Raw genomic sequence first — 21,536 nt, forward strand, 5'->3', positions numbered from 1 at the left:
TGTGGGAACGGTGCGGGCAGGGTGGACGGTGCAGGTCGTACCGACCCGGTAGAGGCGTCAATAGCGAGGGACGCGGTCGTGCGTGGAGAGGGAGACGCTGAAGCCGCTCACGTCTCGGTGGTGTCCCGGTACCCGGCGTGCGGGGCAGCGCCCGTGGGACGGGCGGGGAGAGGGCCGAGGTGCGCCGGGCGGCCTGAGGGGACGGGGCGGCTGAAGGGCGGCGGTGCCTGAGGGGAGGGCTGAGGGGCGGGAGCCCCGCGAGGCGGCGTGTGGGGCGGGAGCGGCAACGCGGCGGCGAGGGGCTTAAGACGGCAGCAGAGGGGTTAAGGCGGCGGCGGCAGCTCTATTTGCGGCTGCCGGAGCTCCAGGCGATTAGAGAGCGGCTCCGCGCCCCCGCCCGGCCGCGGCAGCAGCAGGTGGCGGTGGCAGCAGCGAGGGAGTTAACCCTGTGGCGGCGGCAGGAGGAGGGGGGGATTGAGGAGCGGGCGGCAGCAGGAGGAGGGGGACTGAGGAGGAGCAGGCAGCGGCAGGAGGGGGACTGAGGAGCAGGCGGCGGCGGCAGCAGCCGGGTTGCTAGGGATGGAGAGATCCCGTGTCACCCGGATGTGAGTGTCATGTTGGCCCAAACTCTGAGGGATTTGGCAGCGGCGAAGCATCAGGAGAAGGAGGAGGAGGAGCAGCCCCTCGCGCGTCGCTAGTCACTACCATGGGGGTCGGGTAGCGGGGAGCGCAGGGGGCAGCGCACACCTGGCTCGGGGTGGGGTGGGGGGCGAATCTGCCCTTTCGTGGGGTTTTGGGTTTTTCTTTTTCCGTTTTCCTCTTACACGCTGGAGAAAGTGAGAATAATGCACCACCAGCAGCAGCCCGAGCAGCACCCAGAAGGTAAGAGCCGGAGCGCCCAGCAAGGGCAGCGGCGTGCCCGGGGCTGAGGGGAGGGAGGGGGGAGCGGGGGAGGATTTGTGAGGGATTTGGGAGTCGGGGATTGGGGGGGATTAGGGAAGGGGTTGAGGATGGGGGGTGGGTTTGGGATGGGGAAGAGATGGGCGGCTGGGTTCGAGGGGGGCAGGGGGTGAGGTGAAGGCGAGCTCAGGTGGTGCCCTCGGCGTGTGACCAACATGGGAGCGGGTTTATGTGCGTCTGTCTCTTGCCCCGGGGCCATTAATATCAGCCGTCCGCGCCGCGGGGGGAGGACGCGGCTTGCTCTGCCTTTCCCTCTTATTTGTGTAATCGTGGATAAACCCGCCGGCTGCCGCGGCTCCCCCGGGGCGGGAGGGCAGCGAGGGGTGCGGGCCGGGCGGAGGGCGCGCTAGGCTCGGCCCGCTGCCCCGCCGGGGCCGCTCCGCCTTCATCCCCGCCGCATCCCCCGCTCTTGTTTTTAAATGATTACTCCCTCCTCAATTAGCAGTAAGTTTGGGGGTTTGCCCCTGCCGGGGGAAGGCAGGCCCCCGGGCTTTGTTTCCCTGTCAAGTATTGATTTATAAAGACGGTGGATAGATAGATGGATGGGTGGGCGGCTTATTTGCGCCGAGCCACGTTTTCATGGCATCCCAAAGGGCAGGCGGAAGGCGGAGGAGATGGCCGTGCCGTTGCTTTTTTATTAAAAAAAAAAAAAAAAAAAAAAAGGCGGCAGGGGAGAGCAGAGACGCTCCGGAAAAATGTTGGAGATAAAATGCACACCCCCCCCCCCCCGGTGCCAGCCCACCCCCGCGTCGGCGCTGCCCTCCGTGTCACCCAGCTGTTGATGCGCCGCCCGCCCGCCGCTGGCCAGCGCTCGCCGCGCTGGTGCCGGGTGCCCGCAGCAGCTCGGCCGCCCCCGTGGGCGAGGGCGCGGGGAGTGACCCGCCTCGCCCCGCCGCCATCCCGGGGAGCCATCTTAGTGCCCCCGCCGCGCGGCCGCCCCTCGCGCGGGCAGGGGCGCGAGCGGAGCGGGGCGGCGGGAAGCGGCGGCGGCTGAGGCCGGGCTCCTCCGCGCTCACCCGTGTTCGCGGCTCTCGCGTCTTTCTCGTTGTTGCTGTGTCCTCCCGCCCCCCCCGTCTAAAAAAAAAAAAAAAAAAAAGGGGTGTGCTTTTTGTGTCTGTCCCCTCTTTGACGATCAGTGGTGGCTGGGGAGCCGTTTCCCTCTCCTGCCTGTGTAGATCCATGTCACAGTCATGCCGCCCGCCAGCCCTAATTCCCTGCACGTATATTGTGCCGGGTGTTCCTCCATTTTTATTTTTTTTTTCTCCCCACCGAGGCATCTTCAAGTTTTGCACTTCACTCGGGAGTCTCTCCTTCCTACAGGTGCATGTAGGAGTAGACTCCGTTGCTCTAGTCAGAGAGCTCGCGGGGAAAGATCCTTGCGAGGAGGTGGTGTTTTGCCTTCCTTGCTGTCATCTGAATATAGAGGACTTTATTATTATTTGGAAGGGGCAGTTTATTTTTGAAATCTTTGTGAAAAAGCAAAACCAAACCCCATCCCTTTACAGTGGTTTCACGGTTGTAATTTCTAGTGTGAAAGATACCAGTGCTTTCTAAACGTGTTTATCAGCAGACAATATTGGATTTTTCACTTGTGGGAGGCATCCACGCATTTTTCTTTAAGAATGCAGAATAGGGCAAGATTTAACTTGCTTACAGGACTTCCTTCCCCCCGTGTTGATTATTCTCAATCGAATAATGTGTAAGAATTTTAAACAACTACTCTTTTGACCAAAATGAAGTGAGAAAATAGTGAATGCTAAGGTACTACGGCAAAGTTGATCTTAAGGAGTAGCTATGTTTCATTGGATAAACATGGTAGCAGGAAAGCTGTCATCCAGTTAGGAAGAAACGCAGCAAGTGGAAGAATCAAAACGTGAAGTGTTTGTGTCTTGGTGCTTGCATTAAACTGAAAGTTGTAATACTGATACCTGGGCATTTTTTTGCTACTGTTCAATCATATACATATATATGCGGATACTCTTGTGTTCTGTAGTATATGTAATGGAAGCATCATACTGCCAAGAGGTCTTAAAATAATCTTTTTGTCAGAAATATCGTGACATGTTTTAGCATTAAAAAAATAACCAAGTACTTTTTTTTTTTTTTGTCCCACAGAGGTGAACTATGCAAGTAGCACCAGAATTCCTCTCCCTGGTGACGGACCAGCTATTCAGTCAAACAGTTCAGCACCATCCAAGCAAACTGTTCTATCTTGGCAAGCTGCAATTGATGCTGCTAGACAAGCAAAGGCTGCCCAAAATATGAGTACCACCACAGCCCAGCCTGTAGGATCGCTGTCCCAAAGAAAACGCCAGCAATATGCCAAGAGCAAAAAACAGGGTAATACATCTAATAGTCGGCCACCCCGTGCCCTTTTCTGTTTATCCCTCAACAACCCAATACGAAGAGCCTGCATTAGTCTAGTAGAATGGAAGTATCCTTTGATGCAGTTTTGTTTTGACAATCTGTTCCTTGGGTTTTTTGAATGTATCAAGGGGATTGTTTTAGAGCATCTCTTACAGCATCACAGCTAACATGTTAGTTCACTTGCATGTGTGGATAACTATCGTTAATGTTGATGGTAGTTAATTTTGCTTAAATTAGTGTTAAAGATAGCCTCCTAATTTGTCTCATAATGACACAGAATATCATTTTACTGAAGTCGTTCAAAGTCAGAGAAGAGCTCATAGCTGTTCCTTTTTTCTTGGAGGAGATGGGGGAATGTTTTCAGAAGTTTTTGAAGTTACAAGCTTACATTATATTCCAGCAAATCTCTGTATTCCGTTTGTTGCCCTTCCAAATCAGGTTGATTGGAGAGGAGTACATCTAGCAGTGTTAACTGGGAGATGACCCAAGATGTCAGACCTATGTCTTCCATATTGCACTTTGGTGTATTGCCGTTAGGGCAAATGAGTCAGATGTAGAAGTCTTTTAAAAAAAGATTATTTTTCCAACTGCTAAAAGTAGGGAAGATTTTTTTAGTTAAGCCAAGGACTCACTCTAAGTACATACAAGTCTCTGAAAGATACTAATCTTCTGTACTTTTTTACCACATATATCTACCACCAAACATATTTGGAAGCATGTACTTCTGTAATTGGGGAATCAGATGTACTGGCCTGTATTCATGATAACTTGTATGCTGGGAAGGATTGCTTTATCTTGATGGTGATGTGGAAGTATGTGGATTTCGTCGGCAGAACTGCTAGCACGTTGATTTGGTATATTATTTAATTCTCAAGAAAAGGTTTGAAACAGAAAATAGTTTTGTTGAGGTACAAGGAGAAAAATGTTAGCCGTAGCAACATCCCTGTAATGGGAAACAGCTGTTCAAAAGAGTAGATTACTTGAGGTAAAAGTCATTTTGTTACTTAAAACAGAACAGCCAACCTGGCAGTAGGAACTGTTACTCATTTATAGGGTTTGGTTTTTTCAGTTCTTTGAACATAATTCAATTGCAAATTAAAGATAGTGAAACAAATCCTTCTTTCATTTAAACTGGTAGAAATCCAACTAATTTCAGTAAATTGGCCTCTCCTTGGCTAAGGTCAGTTAAATGAAATTGCTATAGATCTAGGGGAGAGTAACTCAGGGCAGAATTTGTCCCAGTAGCACTACGCCATAAAACAAGGTTGTCAGTTTTGTGCTGGTATCTTTTGTTTATTTCATACTTGAGAATGCCACATGTTAAGATGTGTGTTGTAACTTCATTTTGTACGCAACATAGCAGCTGTTGATGTTGTTAAGCTTTGTGAACATAAACTCAGCCCTTGAGGTGACAAACTTTTTGTAGGCCAACAAAATTTAACAGATCTTACAGGGCATATGGGCTTTGTAGTTTTTTTTTTTCCAGGAAAAATATTTTAAACTGACAAAAATATGGTTTTAAGTATATTCAGTACTGTTCCATTGAGTATATTCAGTATTCTTCTCTCAGTCTTTTATGGAACTTTTACGGACGTGTGTCAGGAAGTTGTGTGTTGAATTGAGGAAAGGATGTCAAAAACCATATGTAAAGCCCCAACTGCTCCCTTTCCAAATTTCCACACGTAGGTTCATCTGGGTGCCTCCGTGTTTGTAGTTACAAGAAAATAATGAAATACTTCGGGGGAAAGGCAAATTAAAGATATACTGAAGGATGAACTTCATAGCTGTGAATTTTAAGAAATATTTTTCTTTCTGGAAGACAAGAGGTATCTCCAGGTTTCAACTGCTGTCATCCAGATAAGGTATAAAAAGTGTAACATCAATTCATGCTATTGTCAGTGTGAAAGCCTATAACCTCTCAGTATGCATGACTCTGTCTTGGCCAAAGCAAAATTGTTGAGGAGTCCAGCTGTCAGAGACATGAAGAGGGGCTCAGAATTTTCCTGCTTTCCAGGTCTCATACAGGAGAACAGTTGTGATTTGCTGGGAATCTTTCTCATATCCTACTACAAACTGGGTCCCCAATGATTTTCCTCCTTTGGACAAACACATTTCTGTTAAGATTAATAAAACTTATGCGAGCATATGAGGACAGAACAGCTCAATAAGTATTCCTTACCTGTCATGATGACCCATGTATTGATTTAAGAGTGTATAATTATATTCATCTCTGGAATTTAATCTAAACTGCTCTGTGGCAGCAAGAGTAATAGTTTTCTCTTTTTTTTCCAAAAAGAAGACGACGTTGAAAGATCACTGTGACGGAAAATAATATGGTATAGTGATAGAACTAAAGGTGATGAAGTGTTCGTCACAGTTATCAGTCAGAAGATTGCCTTAAAAGTAAGACTTGTTTTACGAGTGTTGATGCTGAAAGGAGAACTAGACTTAAAAGTTTGTAGATACTTGTAATTCATGAATTCCTTAACAGGATTTTCCAGACCATTTGACATATTTATACTACTGTCTATTTTTGCCAATTGTGTGGCCTTAGCTGTTTACATCCCATTCCCAGAAGATGATTCGAATTCAACTAATCATAATTTGGTAAGTACTCTTGAGTTTTTATTTTGTATGTGTTTGCTATACTTTTAACTTGATGAGATGCTAGTGTTTGAGACTGTATTAAGTATAGGTAATTTTAGTAAAAAAATAAATAAATTGGTGTATAGCGATACTTTAAAATGTACATGGAATTACTTTGGGGTTTTTTTCATTTTTAATATGTGCTCCCTTATGTGTTAAAAATAAGTTTCTTCAGTGGTGAGATCCTTTGGAGGGGACCGTACATTAACATCATGCTGCATGTATATCTATGTGGTATAAAAACTTTAATTTGAATTTCTATCACTTATATCAATTAAATGTATTTACTAGCTGTTATTGTGTTTCTGGCACTTGTTTTGGTCCTTCTAAAGTTTTACTGCCTTTCCTAGTATACTTGTCTGTTTTCAATTTTTAATGGTGTTATTTAGCTATGTATTTTACTAGATATTTTAGTTTTTAATGAGGCAATGGTGGGAAATTTTACATTAATACGTTTTAAAGCGATAGGAACATCAATGTGAATCTTAAAAGCAGTCACTGCTGGTATAAGTGATCTTTCAAAAAAGGGATGGTATGGCAGTAGGCAGTGTGTAGAGATGTATTTCTTCAATTGAAAATAGTATACTAGTGTTGTGCTTGAAAATATATAATGAAAACTAATTTTGTTTTAATTGCCTATTAAAACTTATAAAGGCTATCAGGCTTACACGTGACAGTGAATTACGTTGCAATAATTTCATTTTTTATATTAAATACATTGAAATAGTCAGTGAAGTTCAGTGGTCCTGTGCATTCAAAATGTGCATGTGACTTTTTTGGGGGGAGGGGAAGTTTGTTCACGGAATAAAGAATTGGATACCAGTAAGTAGGTAATTTTGGATTTATTTACCTGGAAAATTAGGGTTGATACGGGGTCTTCTATTTATGAACATTTTTGTGTAATTTGTGGTGTGTAAGCTTGTTTATTTTCCTAAAAGTAATGATTCTGTGCGTATGACCCAGTTTATGTATTTTTTGTTTATCAAGATTAAGCAAATACGGACAATAAAAAATGCTGGCGAAAGGCAGAATAATTCAGGTCAATGTAAAGAATGATTTCTGCAGCTGTGTATCTAGCCAACCAACAGTCTTTATCTCTCCTTTTTTTTTTTTTTCTTTCCCCCTGAGAAATTCAGGGCACAGATCTCCATAGCTGTCAGTCCACCAAGAGATCTGCTAATAACCAGTTTCATAAAGCATTACATGAAAAGGGTAAAGCAGTTACTTGTGTCAGAGGCTAATAATTTTGAAAGAAATGTTTTTAGCATTAGGTTTGTTAGGCTAACGTCTGGTATTTCTGACCTAATTCTACAATGTGCTAGTATTTAGAAAGAAACGGACATTTTCATCCTTGATGGCTTTTGGTTTTATCTAATCTGGCCAAGTTAGTCTAAGTAAAAATAAATTACTTTTTCTTTTTTTTTAGTAAGAGATCCTTATAAGTTTTAAGTTGAAAGTGTCTTGAACACCCCCAATTATGTGTATATGAAGTTTAATTGACCATTTAAATTCTCTCAAATTCCCATTTAAATCTTCATCCTGTTTGGTCTGATGGTTTAGTAATTCCACTAAGTTTACTCAAAGAACAGAGTTTATCCTGACAGCGTACTTTGAGGTGCTGGGACAGATCTGAGCACACTAAGGGATCATACAGGCACATCCTGTGTGCCTGATCTTCTCATAAAATAAGTAGTTCTGGAATGATCAGCATTGGTTTTTCTTAGGACTAAGGTTCTGCATCATGAAATACACTAACTAGTAGTCTGGGTTCAAGTCTCTTCCTCTGCTATTTCACTGAAATTTTTCCTGCTGTAGACCCACTTCCTTTGTTGAACTCTTAGTGTGGATTCAAGTGTACTGTGAGGGAATATAATAGAAGAGCTGAGCTAGAAATCTTAAGGCTTGCTTGGGAACCTGCTTGAGCATCCATTTCCAGATGCTTGACATGTATGTGTAGATACATGTTTGAGAGGGAGGGCTGTCAGTTGTCTTATAGTAGAAGTGGGGATTGTTCTGTTGAATAATGTTCACATCTTTTGTGATACTGGTCTGAAAAACAGGCCAAATCTTAAAAATCAGTATTAAATCCTATGAACAGGTTTGGTAGGATTTTAACCCCCTGCATGTGGACATGTTTGTCTTTTATGAGCCCTGCACTGCCAGTTTGATCTTGCTAGGAGACTGTACCCCGTTCTGTCTTGAATTCAAGTTCAAAAGTTGAGAAAAAGAAGATAATCTCCTCTTTCCTTCCAGCCCAGTGTTTGGTCCTCTCAACCCCACAGCCTCCTCTCCCCCCTTTCCTCTCTCTGGACACAGGCATCCATTGGCACTGTACAGATTGCAGCACTTGGGTCATTTAGAGCCTTGGGGGGAGAGACCACAGTGAGGAACAGGAACATGGTCTGCCTCCAGTGCCTTCATTTCCTCATTATGTAAACCCTAGAAGTTCAGCTTTATAAATTTTAGTTTGCATGTGGGTATTATATCTAGGGCTTGGTTCTCAGGGGGTAAATCGATGTTGCTTCATTGAGTTGAATAGATTAATTGCTTTCCATCAGCTAGCTGAACTGGCTCGTGTTTTTTTTTAATTTGTAAACAAAAGAATATTTATGCATGTGTTTTGGTTTTTTTTTCGAATACAAAATATATATAATTTGTAATCAGCCATGGAAGGAGGAAGCAATGGTACAAGAGGGCAAAAACCAGTGGAATACTGGTAAGTGGGAACTAGAAATGGAAACTTTTCCAGTTTTGTTTGGGCTAGGGAGAAGACTGTTTGCATATATGAGAATTGGAGCAGTCAAAGTGTTCATTCTTTATGACTTCAAGAAGTTTGCAATGGCAACCTCAATCCAAGGGTACACATGCAGAACAGGTACTCATTCCTGTTTGCGATGGGATGTTAGAAGACAGCTTCTGTGTGATGGAATTTCCAAGACTTGTAAGAGAAACCTGAGGTACAGTTTCTGAGTCTGTCTTCACCTGTGCCTGAGCCAGTGAAACGCTGACCATATGTCAGCCAGGTAACCACTGGTTGAGCTGTGAGTGAGCTTCATGAATGTTTCAACGTGTTGTGTCTAATCAACACAAGTCAGCCATATGTTGCAGTAGTAATGGCAAAAGAAATTTTAGCACAAATTAACCAAAAATATAACAAACATTTTAAGAAACAGGTAGATGTCTCTTAAGAGAAATAGCAAACCACATGTATGCATATTTTATGTATTTTTTAAAAAAATAGGATGTATCTTGGCTATCTTTTATCCTTGAATATGAGTCAGTTTTTAGTCTTAAGTATCTTAAGATAGGTGTCTGTGAGAAGGTTCGACACCCGTGTTTTTGGAACAGTAGAGTTTATAGAAAATTGACAGTGCAAGCTAAGTGTAAGGATGGGACAATTGTGTGTTCCTGTGTTGGTCACTCATCTTTGCTGATATGCAAGTTGTGATTATTGAAGTTTTTGTGGTAGAGCCAGCAGCATGCTATGAGATACTTAGGATAACTTAAGGAAGCAAAGAAAGGTTTCTTCATGATATCAGTGACTCAGTTAAGCAGATGATAACCACTGGTGTTGTATGATAGGAGTCCCTTTCGTTGCTAGTTTTTTGTCTGCCTTGTCATCTTCTGAGTAGATAAGCTTAAATTTCTGTTCTGCCTTTCTCTGAGAGCAGAAGGGTGCACTACAGCTGTCTTCTTGCACAGTGGATTCATGGTCGTCCTTATTCTCTCTCAAGAATGATGTGTTAGTACTGGGTCATACAAAACAATGCATTTCAAACAAAGCAGAAGTGTAGAGTTAAATTCAGACTGGACTGTGCTTGACTGCTTGCTGGTGTTACAGTCCTGGGTTCTGGGAAAGTTTATCTAATCCTTTGTCTAAAACACCTTGACCTGTGTGTCTGGTGTGTGGTAGGAGGGGCACTTTGACTGGAGTGGTTCTCTGATGCTTTTCTATACTGCATAGTTTGTAATACAGACTAATGAACTTCAAAACCAGCTATTTAACTTGATCCTGAATTCTACTTAATTAATAATTAATTAGTGTTCTTCTGTAAGTAAATGGGTGAAACTACTATTGAACCAGAGAAGTTATTTTTCTCTTAAAGCAGAAGAGGGACAGTGTTCTCTGGGATGAAAATCCTCATAAGCTCACTACTTCATATTTTAATGTAGTTTCTTTCATCTGCCTTCAGAAGTTTCAGGTGATCTGAACCTTCCATGCTTGATTCAGCTCTTCGTTAGGCAGTGTTTCTTGTCTCAGCTTGATAAGAAGCAGTTTCTGGCAGGAAGGGTTTCCTGGATGTATCTGTCTTCTGTTTCTGTCTTTTCCATTTTTTTCCCCATCTGTGGTATGTTATTTCCCTTCATGTCTTTGTTAACTTCTCACTCATTTCTTTCTTGTTATCTTTTGTCTTTGCCCTCTAGCTTCCCTCTGTGTTTACTCTTCTGTTTGTCCTCTTCTGCAGCATGCTTTGCTGTATCTCACTCTCCCACCTCAATTTTTCTTTCTTGTATCATCCTGCTGTGCCATGTTCTGTTCTCCTGTGCTTTGCCTCCTATTGACTTTCCGATTGGTCTGACTAGCACTGGGCTGCTTACTTTATAGTGTGCAGGCAGGCTGGCACAGTACAATTCTGGATTTTGGCCACAATCAAGACGTTTTTGGTTATTCTTTTTCTTCCCTTTTTTTTAATAAGTAAATGTGAGCAATGAGAAGGCATCCATCCATACAGAGTCTATGAAAAGTACACCCCTGAAGTCTGAGTCTGCTTTGAGTGTGCTACATCTCTTGTGACTAGACCCTGAAGGTTTTCACTGGTGACGCTGTCCTACTTGAGAAGAGATTGACAGCCTATGCATTTTGGGAGACTTAGTTGCATAAATTACAAAAAATTCACAAGTGCAAAGTCATGTAAGTAAAGGGCATGACCCTAATGCATAACGGGCTGGAACCTAATGACAATTCAGGACTCTGTGCCCCTGATAGCAGGATTCTTCAGCCTTGTTTCTGACTACCATTGTCAGTGTGAAACCTCTCAAGGAGCGAGGTTCTGCATTAAAAGAAGGTCCCTCCAGCCTGTGCTTGCAGAGCAGGTCAGGTGATGGTCCTGGATACCTTCTCTTCTTTCTCCCAGGCAGTTGGGACTGGGAGAGCCATAGTGGGGGACACTGCTACAGAAAGGTAATGTTTACATCCTGTCTTTCAGGCAAAGATTTCCTCTGTAAGTAGATTTAGGTGGATCTTTCAGTGCCTCCAACAATAGGAAAGCCAGCGTTATCCCTGAACTGGTTGGACTTGATGATCCCAAGGGTCTTTTCCAACCTAAATGGTTCTATGATTCTATGAACTGTTAGTTGTGCCTTCAATCTAGGGCACAGCAGGGGAGTACTCTGAGAAGAACCAGTTGAACTCTTGACTTAAGAGGTGTCAGGCTTCCTGTCCTTATCTCATTAGCAACCTTATGACTCATTCAGTTCTAAGGCCATATGACTAATTAATCCATCCATTGAAAAGGTTGTTGGTTTTTACCTTGCACCCAGTTATCCTCTATACATAGCTTATCTGAAAATAGTCGTAGAATGTTACTAATTTTAACTGCATTTAGTAAATAATTCTAAAGATTGTGTTTAATTGCTAAATGTTCTATGATGTATTTTAGAAAGGCCTGTATGTATATCTAGTGTCTTTGCTGTGTTTACTTTTTCAGTTCAGGGGTCTTAGAGGCCTGGGTCTCTCTCCCCTCATTTAGTATCAAAAAGTTACTTAGATTGGAAGATGTTCTGTGTTTCTGATCTTTTTCTATCGTTGGATTTTTAGCTAATGCTCTATCCTAATATATCTGCTAGCTGGCATAAAAGTCACCCAAGCAAACTTTTCAGGAAAGATGCAAGATAATTTGGATTCTACTGAAAATACGTCATTTTGCATATGGGAAAACATGATGGAGACATTGCAATGTTTTGTATGTATTTAGCCAAGCACCTAACTACTGGTACTAAAGGTACTGGGTTGGTTCTTTTTAAGGGAAAATGTGATTAAGTTTAATTTGAAAAAAGATTCAGAAATACTGGATTTAATTGTAACTGATATAACACAGGAATTTTATGTTGCATATCGATTCAGGTCAGTGAAATGTATTTATAGTTCTACGTATGAGTGGCCAGGAGGGCCTGCAAGAAAGTCAGTAGTTTAATTTTGAAAAAAACCCCGAATGTTGAGTTTTCTTCTCATTGGTTTTTGTGTCTATATGTGTATGTAAATGCTCTGAGGGATAGTTTTGATCATTTTTCTTCTGCTACTTTTTATTTACATTGATTACCTTGACATCTGTTTTCTCATTCAAAAAAACCTGGTAACTATTTAACTACTGGAGCAGCACGACTTGTCTTTCTGAAAATTAATAGTAAAGCTGTTTGATGGTTATTAGGTGAGACAGTATGCATCAGTAACCTTTGCACAACTGCAAGAATTTCTTAATAGATGACATTTCTGTAAGGGAATTATTAAAAAATATTGTAATGCTGTACTCAACACTATCTTCATATTTCAATATTTGAATATTACTGGCAGCCCAAAACTTTCAGTAGTGTGCATTAGCGAATTATTATGGATTGCTTTGAATTCTGTCAGTGCAGATCATGTATTTAGAAAACTTTTTCCCTTTGTGTTGTAATGCACACCTCTGCAAAATAGATGAAAATTCTGAGTTGGTAGTGTTTTACACCCACTTTGTCCTGCAGCCTAGTCTGTCTGCTTTGCACTGTAGCAGTAGTGTGAAATAGCTCCTGAATTTTCTTGGTAATTGTAATTGCATGTGTCAAGCCCATCTCTAGGGGTTAATGGAACAGAAATTTTATTTCACACTCTGGAAAAGGAATGGTCCTGAAAGATATGACCAAGATGACTGGCAATTTCCAACTAGTAGAAAGGTCACTTTGGTTTGTAGAAATTTGAGAATAACATAGGCTAGTCGTTGTTCTTTATTTTGTGTGCCGCAATACAACTTAGGATCTAGCTACTTCAGCACAGATAAAAAAATGTCTGTTTGGAGTGCAAGGTTATGAGGAGAAGGTCCACAACTTAGTTTTACAGGTTTCAGTTAATGACACTGCAAAGGTAATTTCCCATTTTTTTTCTTTTAATGCAGGAGAGAGCTTCTTAGATATCCAAACCATAAGGCCTTACAAAAAGATGTACTTAATCATTCCCGTTTGAAAGGAAATGTTTTTTCCATGTTCAAAGTTGCAAGCTTGTTCCTGTGGGGAGTTCTTACTAAGAGCTTGTCTCTCCTTAAAAAGGTTTGCTGGTAGTGTATTACTGGCAAACTGCCTAGGGAGATACATTATACACCAGAGAGAGTTCTTTTTCTATTATAGCCTAAAGTCAGTCTCCCAAACAGAATAGTGCTGCACTGGTAGAAGGCTTTTTTTTTTTTCTGATTTAATTGTGCTGTGGAGAGTGGTGATCCCCCTCCCTTCTTTTCCCTTACTCCCTGCTTGATAAAGGCATGCCTGCAAAACTTTAAAGTATAGACTGGTCACAATAAAAGTAAATCTATGTACTTCCAAATGCACAGAATAATCTTATGAGTTACTATGCCAGTTGAATGGTAAGTGGGAAAGTAGATTTGACATTAAAATTGTAATTCAAATCTAAAGGGAACACTTAAGATGAGTGGGAGAAATACGTACTTACCATACAAACTTTTGGCATAGACTGAAAGTTGATTTTTAAATGCTCTGAAAAAAACATGAACAAACATAGATTATAAAAGCCATTTACTGACTGTATGTAAACATGTGAATTACTAATTTGCTCCAATATTGAGCATGTAAATTTAACAAAATATGAATCTACAGTTTTATTAATTGATAATAGCTGCTATGCTAAAGGAAACGCTGAAAATTTTCTGAAGTTTTTTCTCAAAAAATGAACACATAAAATTCAGAATCTTTACGTGTTGCCATGTATCAGTGCCATACCAAAAGTAGATTACCATAAATATTGCTTGGATTTGCTTTATAAAATCTGTTTTAACACCCGTATTCTTCATAACCTAGAATTCTTTCTTTTAAAAACATGATTCATATAAGAAGTGTATTGTGCATTGAGAACTGTGGTTTTATTTGTTTATTTATTAAATATGGTCTGTGTTTATGTGAGCACTGTGTCTTGAAATACCTTGGAGTTTGGATCCGTGGCTTTGGAAAGTGCTGGTCAAGGCTCGCTTGCTTAATTTGAGCAGAAAGGGAGAAGTTCTGGGTGCTTTTGAATAGCCAGTCCCTGGGTGCTTTGAAAGACTCATGTAGCTGTTAAGATCAACAAAAATGTATTTTCTAATCTGTTGGGCTTTAAGTGACAAACTGTTTTCAGTGATGGTCAATTGAATGTATGATTTCATTTACCGTTCATTTTGCAAGAATTCAGATTTGTTTATCCTGCTGTCATGCACCAAAACCTTTCCTTTGCTGGGCTGTGTGGAAGGACAGGCCATGAAGGAAAGTTAAATGAGTATATAGTGATAGTGGGAGAATGTTAATTAGGATGGATTTGCTTTTCAATGTTAGGTTGTTTTTATTTTGTTACTGTGTAATCCTCAGCAATAAAATTTTCATTTAATGAATTGCAAATACAGTATCATTTCCCCTCCTCCCCCTTCAGAGCATGCCCTTACTTCTGCTTGTATAAAATTCACTTGGTAGCACCGATTAGCATCTCACTGTTTGTGGTTTTTTATAGTAATTTTTATGAAGAAATCTGCTTTTAGAGTTCCATTCGTCTTGAAGAATGGTTTGATGAAACAGAGTGTGATTCTTCTCAGAAACCTAGGTGCTTGACTTCAGCACTTGAAACCAAACTATAAATAAAGATTTGAGATTTATGCTCAAAATTTAACTATGAAGATAACATTTTCAATAAAATCAACACAGCTGACCAGGATACATCATATGCCTGCTCAGTGTTAGTAGGAAATATTATTCTAGAATAATACTGTAGTGATTGATAGTACTATAAAACCTTGACATGATGAGCAGATCAATTTGCATGGATTCATTTATATAGTTACAAACCAAGATTTTTTCCACTTATTTAATATTAAAAGATAGTATGCAAGTACATTTTCAATTTTGTTGCACGGCTAAAATTTTGGGCAGTGTCTAACTCCTCTGTTGCTATTACATGATTTTCACGGTGGTCACGATTCCTGTGTGTGGAGAGCTCCTTACAAGTTTGAAAACTTGTAAAATTACACTTTTTGATAATGTCTGAATCTTGCTGTTTGTTACTGTAGTAATCACATAATACAAACTGTGATCAGTGTTGGTCAGTATAGCAGAAGGGATATTGCTAGACAAAGAACTTGAAGATCAGAACTTTATCCTCAAATTTATTTTTATTGCGTATTTTCTAAGAAACAAATATTTGATGTATCTTAATTGAAGAAAGTGGTTCAGCCCAAAGATTCATTTGGCCAATTCTTCTAGTTGTCCCCTTCTCATATGATAAAAAACAGGTGGTATGTTGAATTTTATCACACTTGACAGCTTAAATACGTCATACTGAACTACCAGGTTGCATTTCAGTAAAATTTTGCAGAAGACCCAGTGACACAAAGGAGCGTACAGAACAATTACATTTCTATGGCATGAAGGCTGGAAAGCTTTTTGCAATGTAAGAACGTAAACATAAGAAATGTTCAATAGTTTAATAATTATATTTTTCTGGGTTGGCTGACGGTGGCTGCAGCAGCCTCCAGCAAGATCACATCTTATGCCACTCAGCTAATCAGAAAAATGCGGTCCTTCCAAGGTACTGAGTAGCAAATACCCCAAAGCTGTATTATGTTTATCAGACATTTTGTTAGTGCAGTTTTTACTCTGATGGATTTATTATGCCATTACTTTTTTTTTTTTTTTCAAACATTCATCCAGAATCCTTTAAAACACATACCAGTGATGTGTGGCCTAAGTCAGTTACTCATCATGAAATGATATTTAAGTAATTATATGCTTATCTTCATCCCAAGAAGTTCTGAGTTCAGGTAGCTTTTATTGTTCAATAGTTTCTTGCTATAGCAAAGGAAAAAGCTGAAGGAAAACAACCTACCAAATTATGTAGAGCTTATAAATTTATTAAAATAAGGTCTCAAAACCTCTTCACTCCACTGACTTCAGAAAAACTAAATGAAAAAAAATCAGTAATAAAAAGGAGCAATGGTTAACCCAGCTGTACCTAAGAGTCTCATAGCATTAAATGATGCTTACTGTAGTCTGTGCTCCGATTGACTGCTAGAGGAAAGGTGAATACTTCAGGGTACAAAGTCTCTGTGTCTGGCCTGCATTCATAGTGCAATGCAGCTACCTCTGTCTCCTGTTGAAGTGCCTCGCCTGCCATAATTCTCAAGGCACAGCATAGAACAGAAAGTTTCTCTACGTTCTAGTAACAAATTGAATGGTACTTAAAAATTTTTACGTTTTGTCTTAAATATAATGAAACTGTCACATTTAAATGAAATTCCGTAAAACATGGTTTCAGCAGAGGCCATGTTATTTTACTGGCTAACGATTCAGTTTTATGTTGCATTGTCATGGATGTGTTTGGTGTAAGAGCATTTTAAGACCAGACGTGCATGCCATCTGTATTCTTAATACAATAAGAAGACCTTACCCTGAACTCTGAAACTTGCTGGAGGCTTTGCAAGCTTAAGACCCGTAGTTAATGCCGATTGCACGTAGGTAGACTGAGCATGCACAGGCCTTGTCTGTCAGCATCGGTTAGATTTGTGACTTTTTTTAAAAGACTATGTCTCCTGCAGTAAAAGACTATCAGCCGCTTCTCACGTCTGTGTTTTCCCTAAGCACTGTATGGCTGAGAGCATTTATCAATGTGGTTGAAAAATATATGGGCCACAAGCTGTGATGTAGTAGCTCAGGTTGTTCTTCCAGGAGCTTCCTATTAAAAAGGGGGCAAAAAAAGCAAAGAAAAGAGAAGCTTTTGCAGTCACATGCTATATGTGTATCTCTTTGAGCTCAGTAACTTCTGAGAGCATCTGATTTCAAACAAATACAGCAGAAACAAAGATTTCCGAGTTATTTTTACACGTTTTTTGAGAACAGGAAGAGAGAAACTTTGTGTTCCCTCTTTCCCCCAAAGGCAGGCTGCAGCAGGAGTCCACATGTCATACCAAAACTCATCAACCAATGCCAGGCTGTAGGGATGAGGCTTTATTAATTTTCATGCTTACAGAACTGCTTGTCTCCTCTACGAGGAACACTGAATTATGTGGGTTAAGGAAGTAAAGTGGTTTGTTGCCATAGTGGAAAGGGTAAGAGAAAGTAGGTAAGATGCTAGCCAAGAACTTCAGAAATGGCCGTTGAATTTTTTAGTTTCCTCCTAAATTCTTGTGTGTTCTTGGACGGGCTATTTACCTCTTTGGTATTTAGTTTCCCACCTATAAAACAGTTTTTTTGCTCTAAAAGGATATCAAAAGGAAAAGCAAGTTTGAGGCTGTGAAATGTTCAAATATGGCAATAGCGTTCACATGAACACTAGAACGAGATCTAGGGAGTTCTCCTAAAGCAGTTTCTTATTTTGTCTTTATTTGGAAATGGTTTGCCTGACTTTCTGGTGAATGCTTTCTGGTGAATTTTGTTGTCAGAGACTGTATTTTAAGTTTGAGAATGTAGACTGTTTTGGCAGCACATTTTGGCGAAGAAAAAGTGATTGGTAGTGGCAATATAGGAACATAAGGAACAGCCACTGTTTCCATAGTGATACAGCAAAAGCAGTGACATTTAGGTAAACAGCAGTAGGAAAGGAAATTTGGGGGAGTTAATGTTAGATGTCTCAGAAGATACAGTAAGCTTCCATACGGTGTTTAATGTGTATCTGAAAATGGTAATGTTAAGCTTCTATTTGTTATATTAGTAGCACAAGCATCCGTCAGTGTTTGTTTGGTGGGAAGTTCAGTGACTTCCTTGAACAGGTGATCCGTGAATGAAACCAAGGCAGGCAACATCCCATTGATCAGAAATTGCACACGGCAAAAGAAAGCATCATGTTTTGGGTGTTCACAAATAGGCTCATGTGAACTGCCCAGCTGGTGGGAGTGGTACCACTGAAGGTGTTTTTAGCATGACTGTGTGACACATGTATGACAAGAATATTTCTAGAAACCCTTATAGCAATGTTACTATTGATCCAAATATTATATACTTCTTAGACCCAAGTAATTATTTTAAATGTATGAAAGCTCAAATACAGGACCTTAGTACTCATTTTACTCAATGAGTGCTAGGGCTGATGCATTGCATGATGTTGTGTGTACCCCTCTGTTTATGTACTGGTCAGTGCAAGTTCTGGAGTCATTTAAGGACTTTAGTTTGTGGACTAAGCAAATAACTAGGTGAATAAAAGTTTCATTTTTGTAATAATTACTGCTTGAAATAAAGAAGTGTGAAGTAGGAGGAATAGGGCATTAAGTGCAGGGTAGGAAATGAATTTCAGACAAAAGTTGTGGGAGAATAGAATTCTGGAGACTTCTTTGCACTGAAACTTTCAGGAAAGTTATCTAATCAGTTAAAGCATGGATTAGATAAACTGTCTTCTGCTGTGTTGCACAGTAAGGGGGATGGGGATGAAAAGCACTGACTATTGGAATTAGTGTCCACATAGGGACTCTGTGCAAGGGTTGATCTTGTCCCCTTTGTCCATGTTTGGGAATGAGACTGCTTCAGAAAGTACCAGAAGAAAAGCAACAATTGGAAGGGCTAATGGAAAGAAAGCGAACTTGAAAGAGCAACTACACAAAGATAGTATGTTTTAGTGTAGTATGACACAGCACGTTTTAATAAATAATCTGAATGAGCTTGACCCATTCTTTGAACAAAGATAAGGCTATGCTAGATTGTTTTGCACATGCTTTGTTCTATTCCAGTGAAAATATGGGGAAGATTTACAGGCGATTTGAGCCCTTGACATGAGTGGGTGTTCAGTGAATGGAGGGTTTCCAGTGAAGGGTTAAGTAAGCATGTTAGAATTGTCTTTTTCTTGCCTTTAAACAAGCGTAGAGGTAACAAAATACAAATGTGTTAGCAGGTAACCTTCAGGCAAATTGATCATGATGACTGAGTTAAGAAAACTATAGATTTCTGGGCTGAGGATACTGGAAGTATTTAGAGAGATGGATTAAAGCCCTGTGCTTAAGGGCTTCTGTGCGATAGCTGTTTTCTAATGGTTAGAGAAGTGATAAATTGTAAAGGATGCATCAGTGTCCTTCATACAACATTTATCAATATAAATGTATTTCTAAAGAATATGGTTATACATGTAAGAAAATTAGATGTGTTATTTTCTAGCTAGATTACTTTGGAAAAGTGTACTTTGAAAATGCCTATTTTGCCTATAAAGAGAGTATCTTTAAGTCAAGGTGGTGATGCTGGCAAAGGCTTAATTGGCCCATTTGTCAGCCTCAAGTTGCAAGACCAACGCAATCTTTTTGGGTAGCATGTTTCTGTGTTCAGAAGTGTTAGTTTAAATTCCGTATTCCATCACTTAGTATAAAAAGATAGAATCACAGAATGGTTTGGATTGGAAGGGACCTTAAAGATACCAAGTTCCAACCTCCCTGCCTTGGGCAGAGACACCTCCCACCAGACCAGGTTGCTCAGTCTCATCCAGCCTGGCCTTGAACACTTCCAGGGAGGGGGCATAAACAGTAATGTTATTTTCTTTGATATGTAACTTTTGTGAAATACTACTAAAACGATAAAATACTTCTGAATTTGCTTTTACAGAAGTACAAAACTTCTAATGTTCTTACTCAAAAGTTTCATCTCTAATAAAGAAAAAATTTTACACGTAGATACTTCAATATTTGGATTTAGGATCTTTGGAGTGCAGAATTTATTTATTTTTGTAAGATGAATGTGTGCGTGTTTAATTTTATTTATAAATCAGGGAAAAGAAAGAAACAAGTGCATGCCAGAAAAAATAAGTCCTGTGAAGAGGATTTAGTTTCTAGGAGAGATCATCAAACTTTTCTACCAAATGTGTAAACCACATCTTTGCTGAATGTGGAAGAAAAAGTGTAAACACACAAAAATCTTTAAATCTTCTTCAAACTATTAAAAATGCAAGTGAGTATGGCCATTTTATACCACAAAACTTTAATATTTTGTATCAGACTCTTGTTTCCAGTATGTCATTTCAGAGAGTTTGTGTTTGAGATATACAGCCTGTCCTATTATTAGCCAGTAATGTCAAAATGAGTTCCTGGCAAATGCGAAGGACAAATTGGGGTGCTAGAGGTCCAGGTACTCAGCCTATTTTCCACTTAGTTGTTTACTCATTTCCTTTTTCCACTTTTTCCTGTTCTTCATGAGAAGAAAGCTGGTAGTGGAGGCTCCAAGCTGATATTTCCACCACAATAACAAACTTTTTGTCTTGGCAAGTGGTGGAATCCCATCTGTTTTTCTGTGAACCAAACCTTGAAGGATGTGAACTGATAGGTAACCTCATCAGCTATCAATGAATTTACAGGATTTGGACGTCTCTTCATAGTCATTGTCTGCACACTCCCAGTCTGATAGAGTATAGTGCTGATGCCTGCTCTGTACTAAACTATTAGGGAGATCACTGAGAACAGATACACTCCAGTTTCCTGGGAAAGGGGCAGATATGCAGGCTCACATTTGTCTGGAGGAGGCATATCCTCAACTGACAGGCAGTGTTCAGTGTGCCAGACACTCCAACAGAGGGTCAGCACTCAGCGTGTAAGGTGACCGTGAAACATTCCTGCGTTGTACAATTTGTAACCCCTTCTCGGTATGTGAAGACAAGACAGGGAAATCTTAGGGTATAAGAGCAAAAGTTTTCCTACCCTTTCTTCTCTGAAGCTTTGGAGGAGTAACCATGAGTAAAAAAAGTCCATGACGTTAAAGTCCATGGGTTTACTGTATGCAGGGGCATTTCAGGATGCACCCTATGAAGCTGTAATCGTGTATTTTAGCAAAGACTTGCAAAGTTGCAAAAGCTTCCTCACTTCTACTTGCTGTTACTCCAGTCATGAGTAGTGCATGTTAAAGCCCTACTGGATGAAAGAAAATCTTTCAAGTTGAATCCTTGAATTTGAATGTTACTATATTACTGTATTATATATATTATTGTAGCACTGGAACAGTCTGCCTAGAGAGGTTGTGGAGTCTCCTTGTCTGGAGATACTCAAAACCCACCTGGATGCATTCCTGTCCAACCTGCTTGCTTTGGTAGGGCGTTGGACTAGATGATCCCTGAAGGTCCTTTTCAACCCCTACTATTCTGTGATTAATTTTTTAAGTTTGTGGTGGAGTATTTGTTCCTGTAAAAATGAAAAGGGGTAACTATAGGCGTTTATCTTGACTTAGGGAAGTTAAAAGGGCTTATTCTGTTTCGAGATGTAGTTCTCTTTTGGAAAAGTCAAAGGTTCTGGACTTCCGTGTGTTACGGATGAAGCTGCATTGCTTGAAGATTTGAGTCTCTTCTGCATTTTAACAGTTTGACAGCTTTGCAGTAGTAATGATGC

At 40.4% G+C, this 21,536-nt stretch overlaps 1 protein-coding gene across 7 annotated transcripts in view; it reads left to right on the forward strand.

The window, feature by feature from the left end:
• The first annotated feature begins 269 nt into the window (after positions 1–269).
• CACNA1D (calcium voltage-gated channel subunit alpha1 D) overlaps positions 270–21,536 on the forward strand; it is a 201,981-nt gene continuing 180,714 nt past the window's right edge. For 4 of the 7 annotated variants that reach the window (XM_074603344.1, XM_074603345.1, XM_074603350.1 and 1 more), the window contains exons 1-3: positions 270–882; positions 3,076–3,394; positions 5,829–5,934. In XM_074603344.1, coding sequence (XP_074459445.1) covers positions 846–882; positions 3,076–3,394; positions 5,829–5,934 — 462 coding nt within the window. In that variant the 5' untranslated portion in view covers positions 270–845. The remainder of the gene's footprint in view (positions 883–3,075; positions 3,395–5,828; positions 5,935–21,536) is intronic. The other 3 variants (XM_074603346.1, XM_074603347.1, XM_074603348.1) reach the window with 1 other exon arrangement.

This window comes from Larus michahellis, chromosome 10 (assembly GCF_964199755.1).
Source record: "Larus michahellis chromosome 10, bLarMic1.1, whole genome shotgun sequence".
In the NCBI taxonomy this organism is placed as follows: domain Eukaryota; kingdom Metazoa; phylum Chordata; class Aves; order Charadriiformes; family Laridae; genus Larus; species Larus michahellis.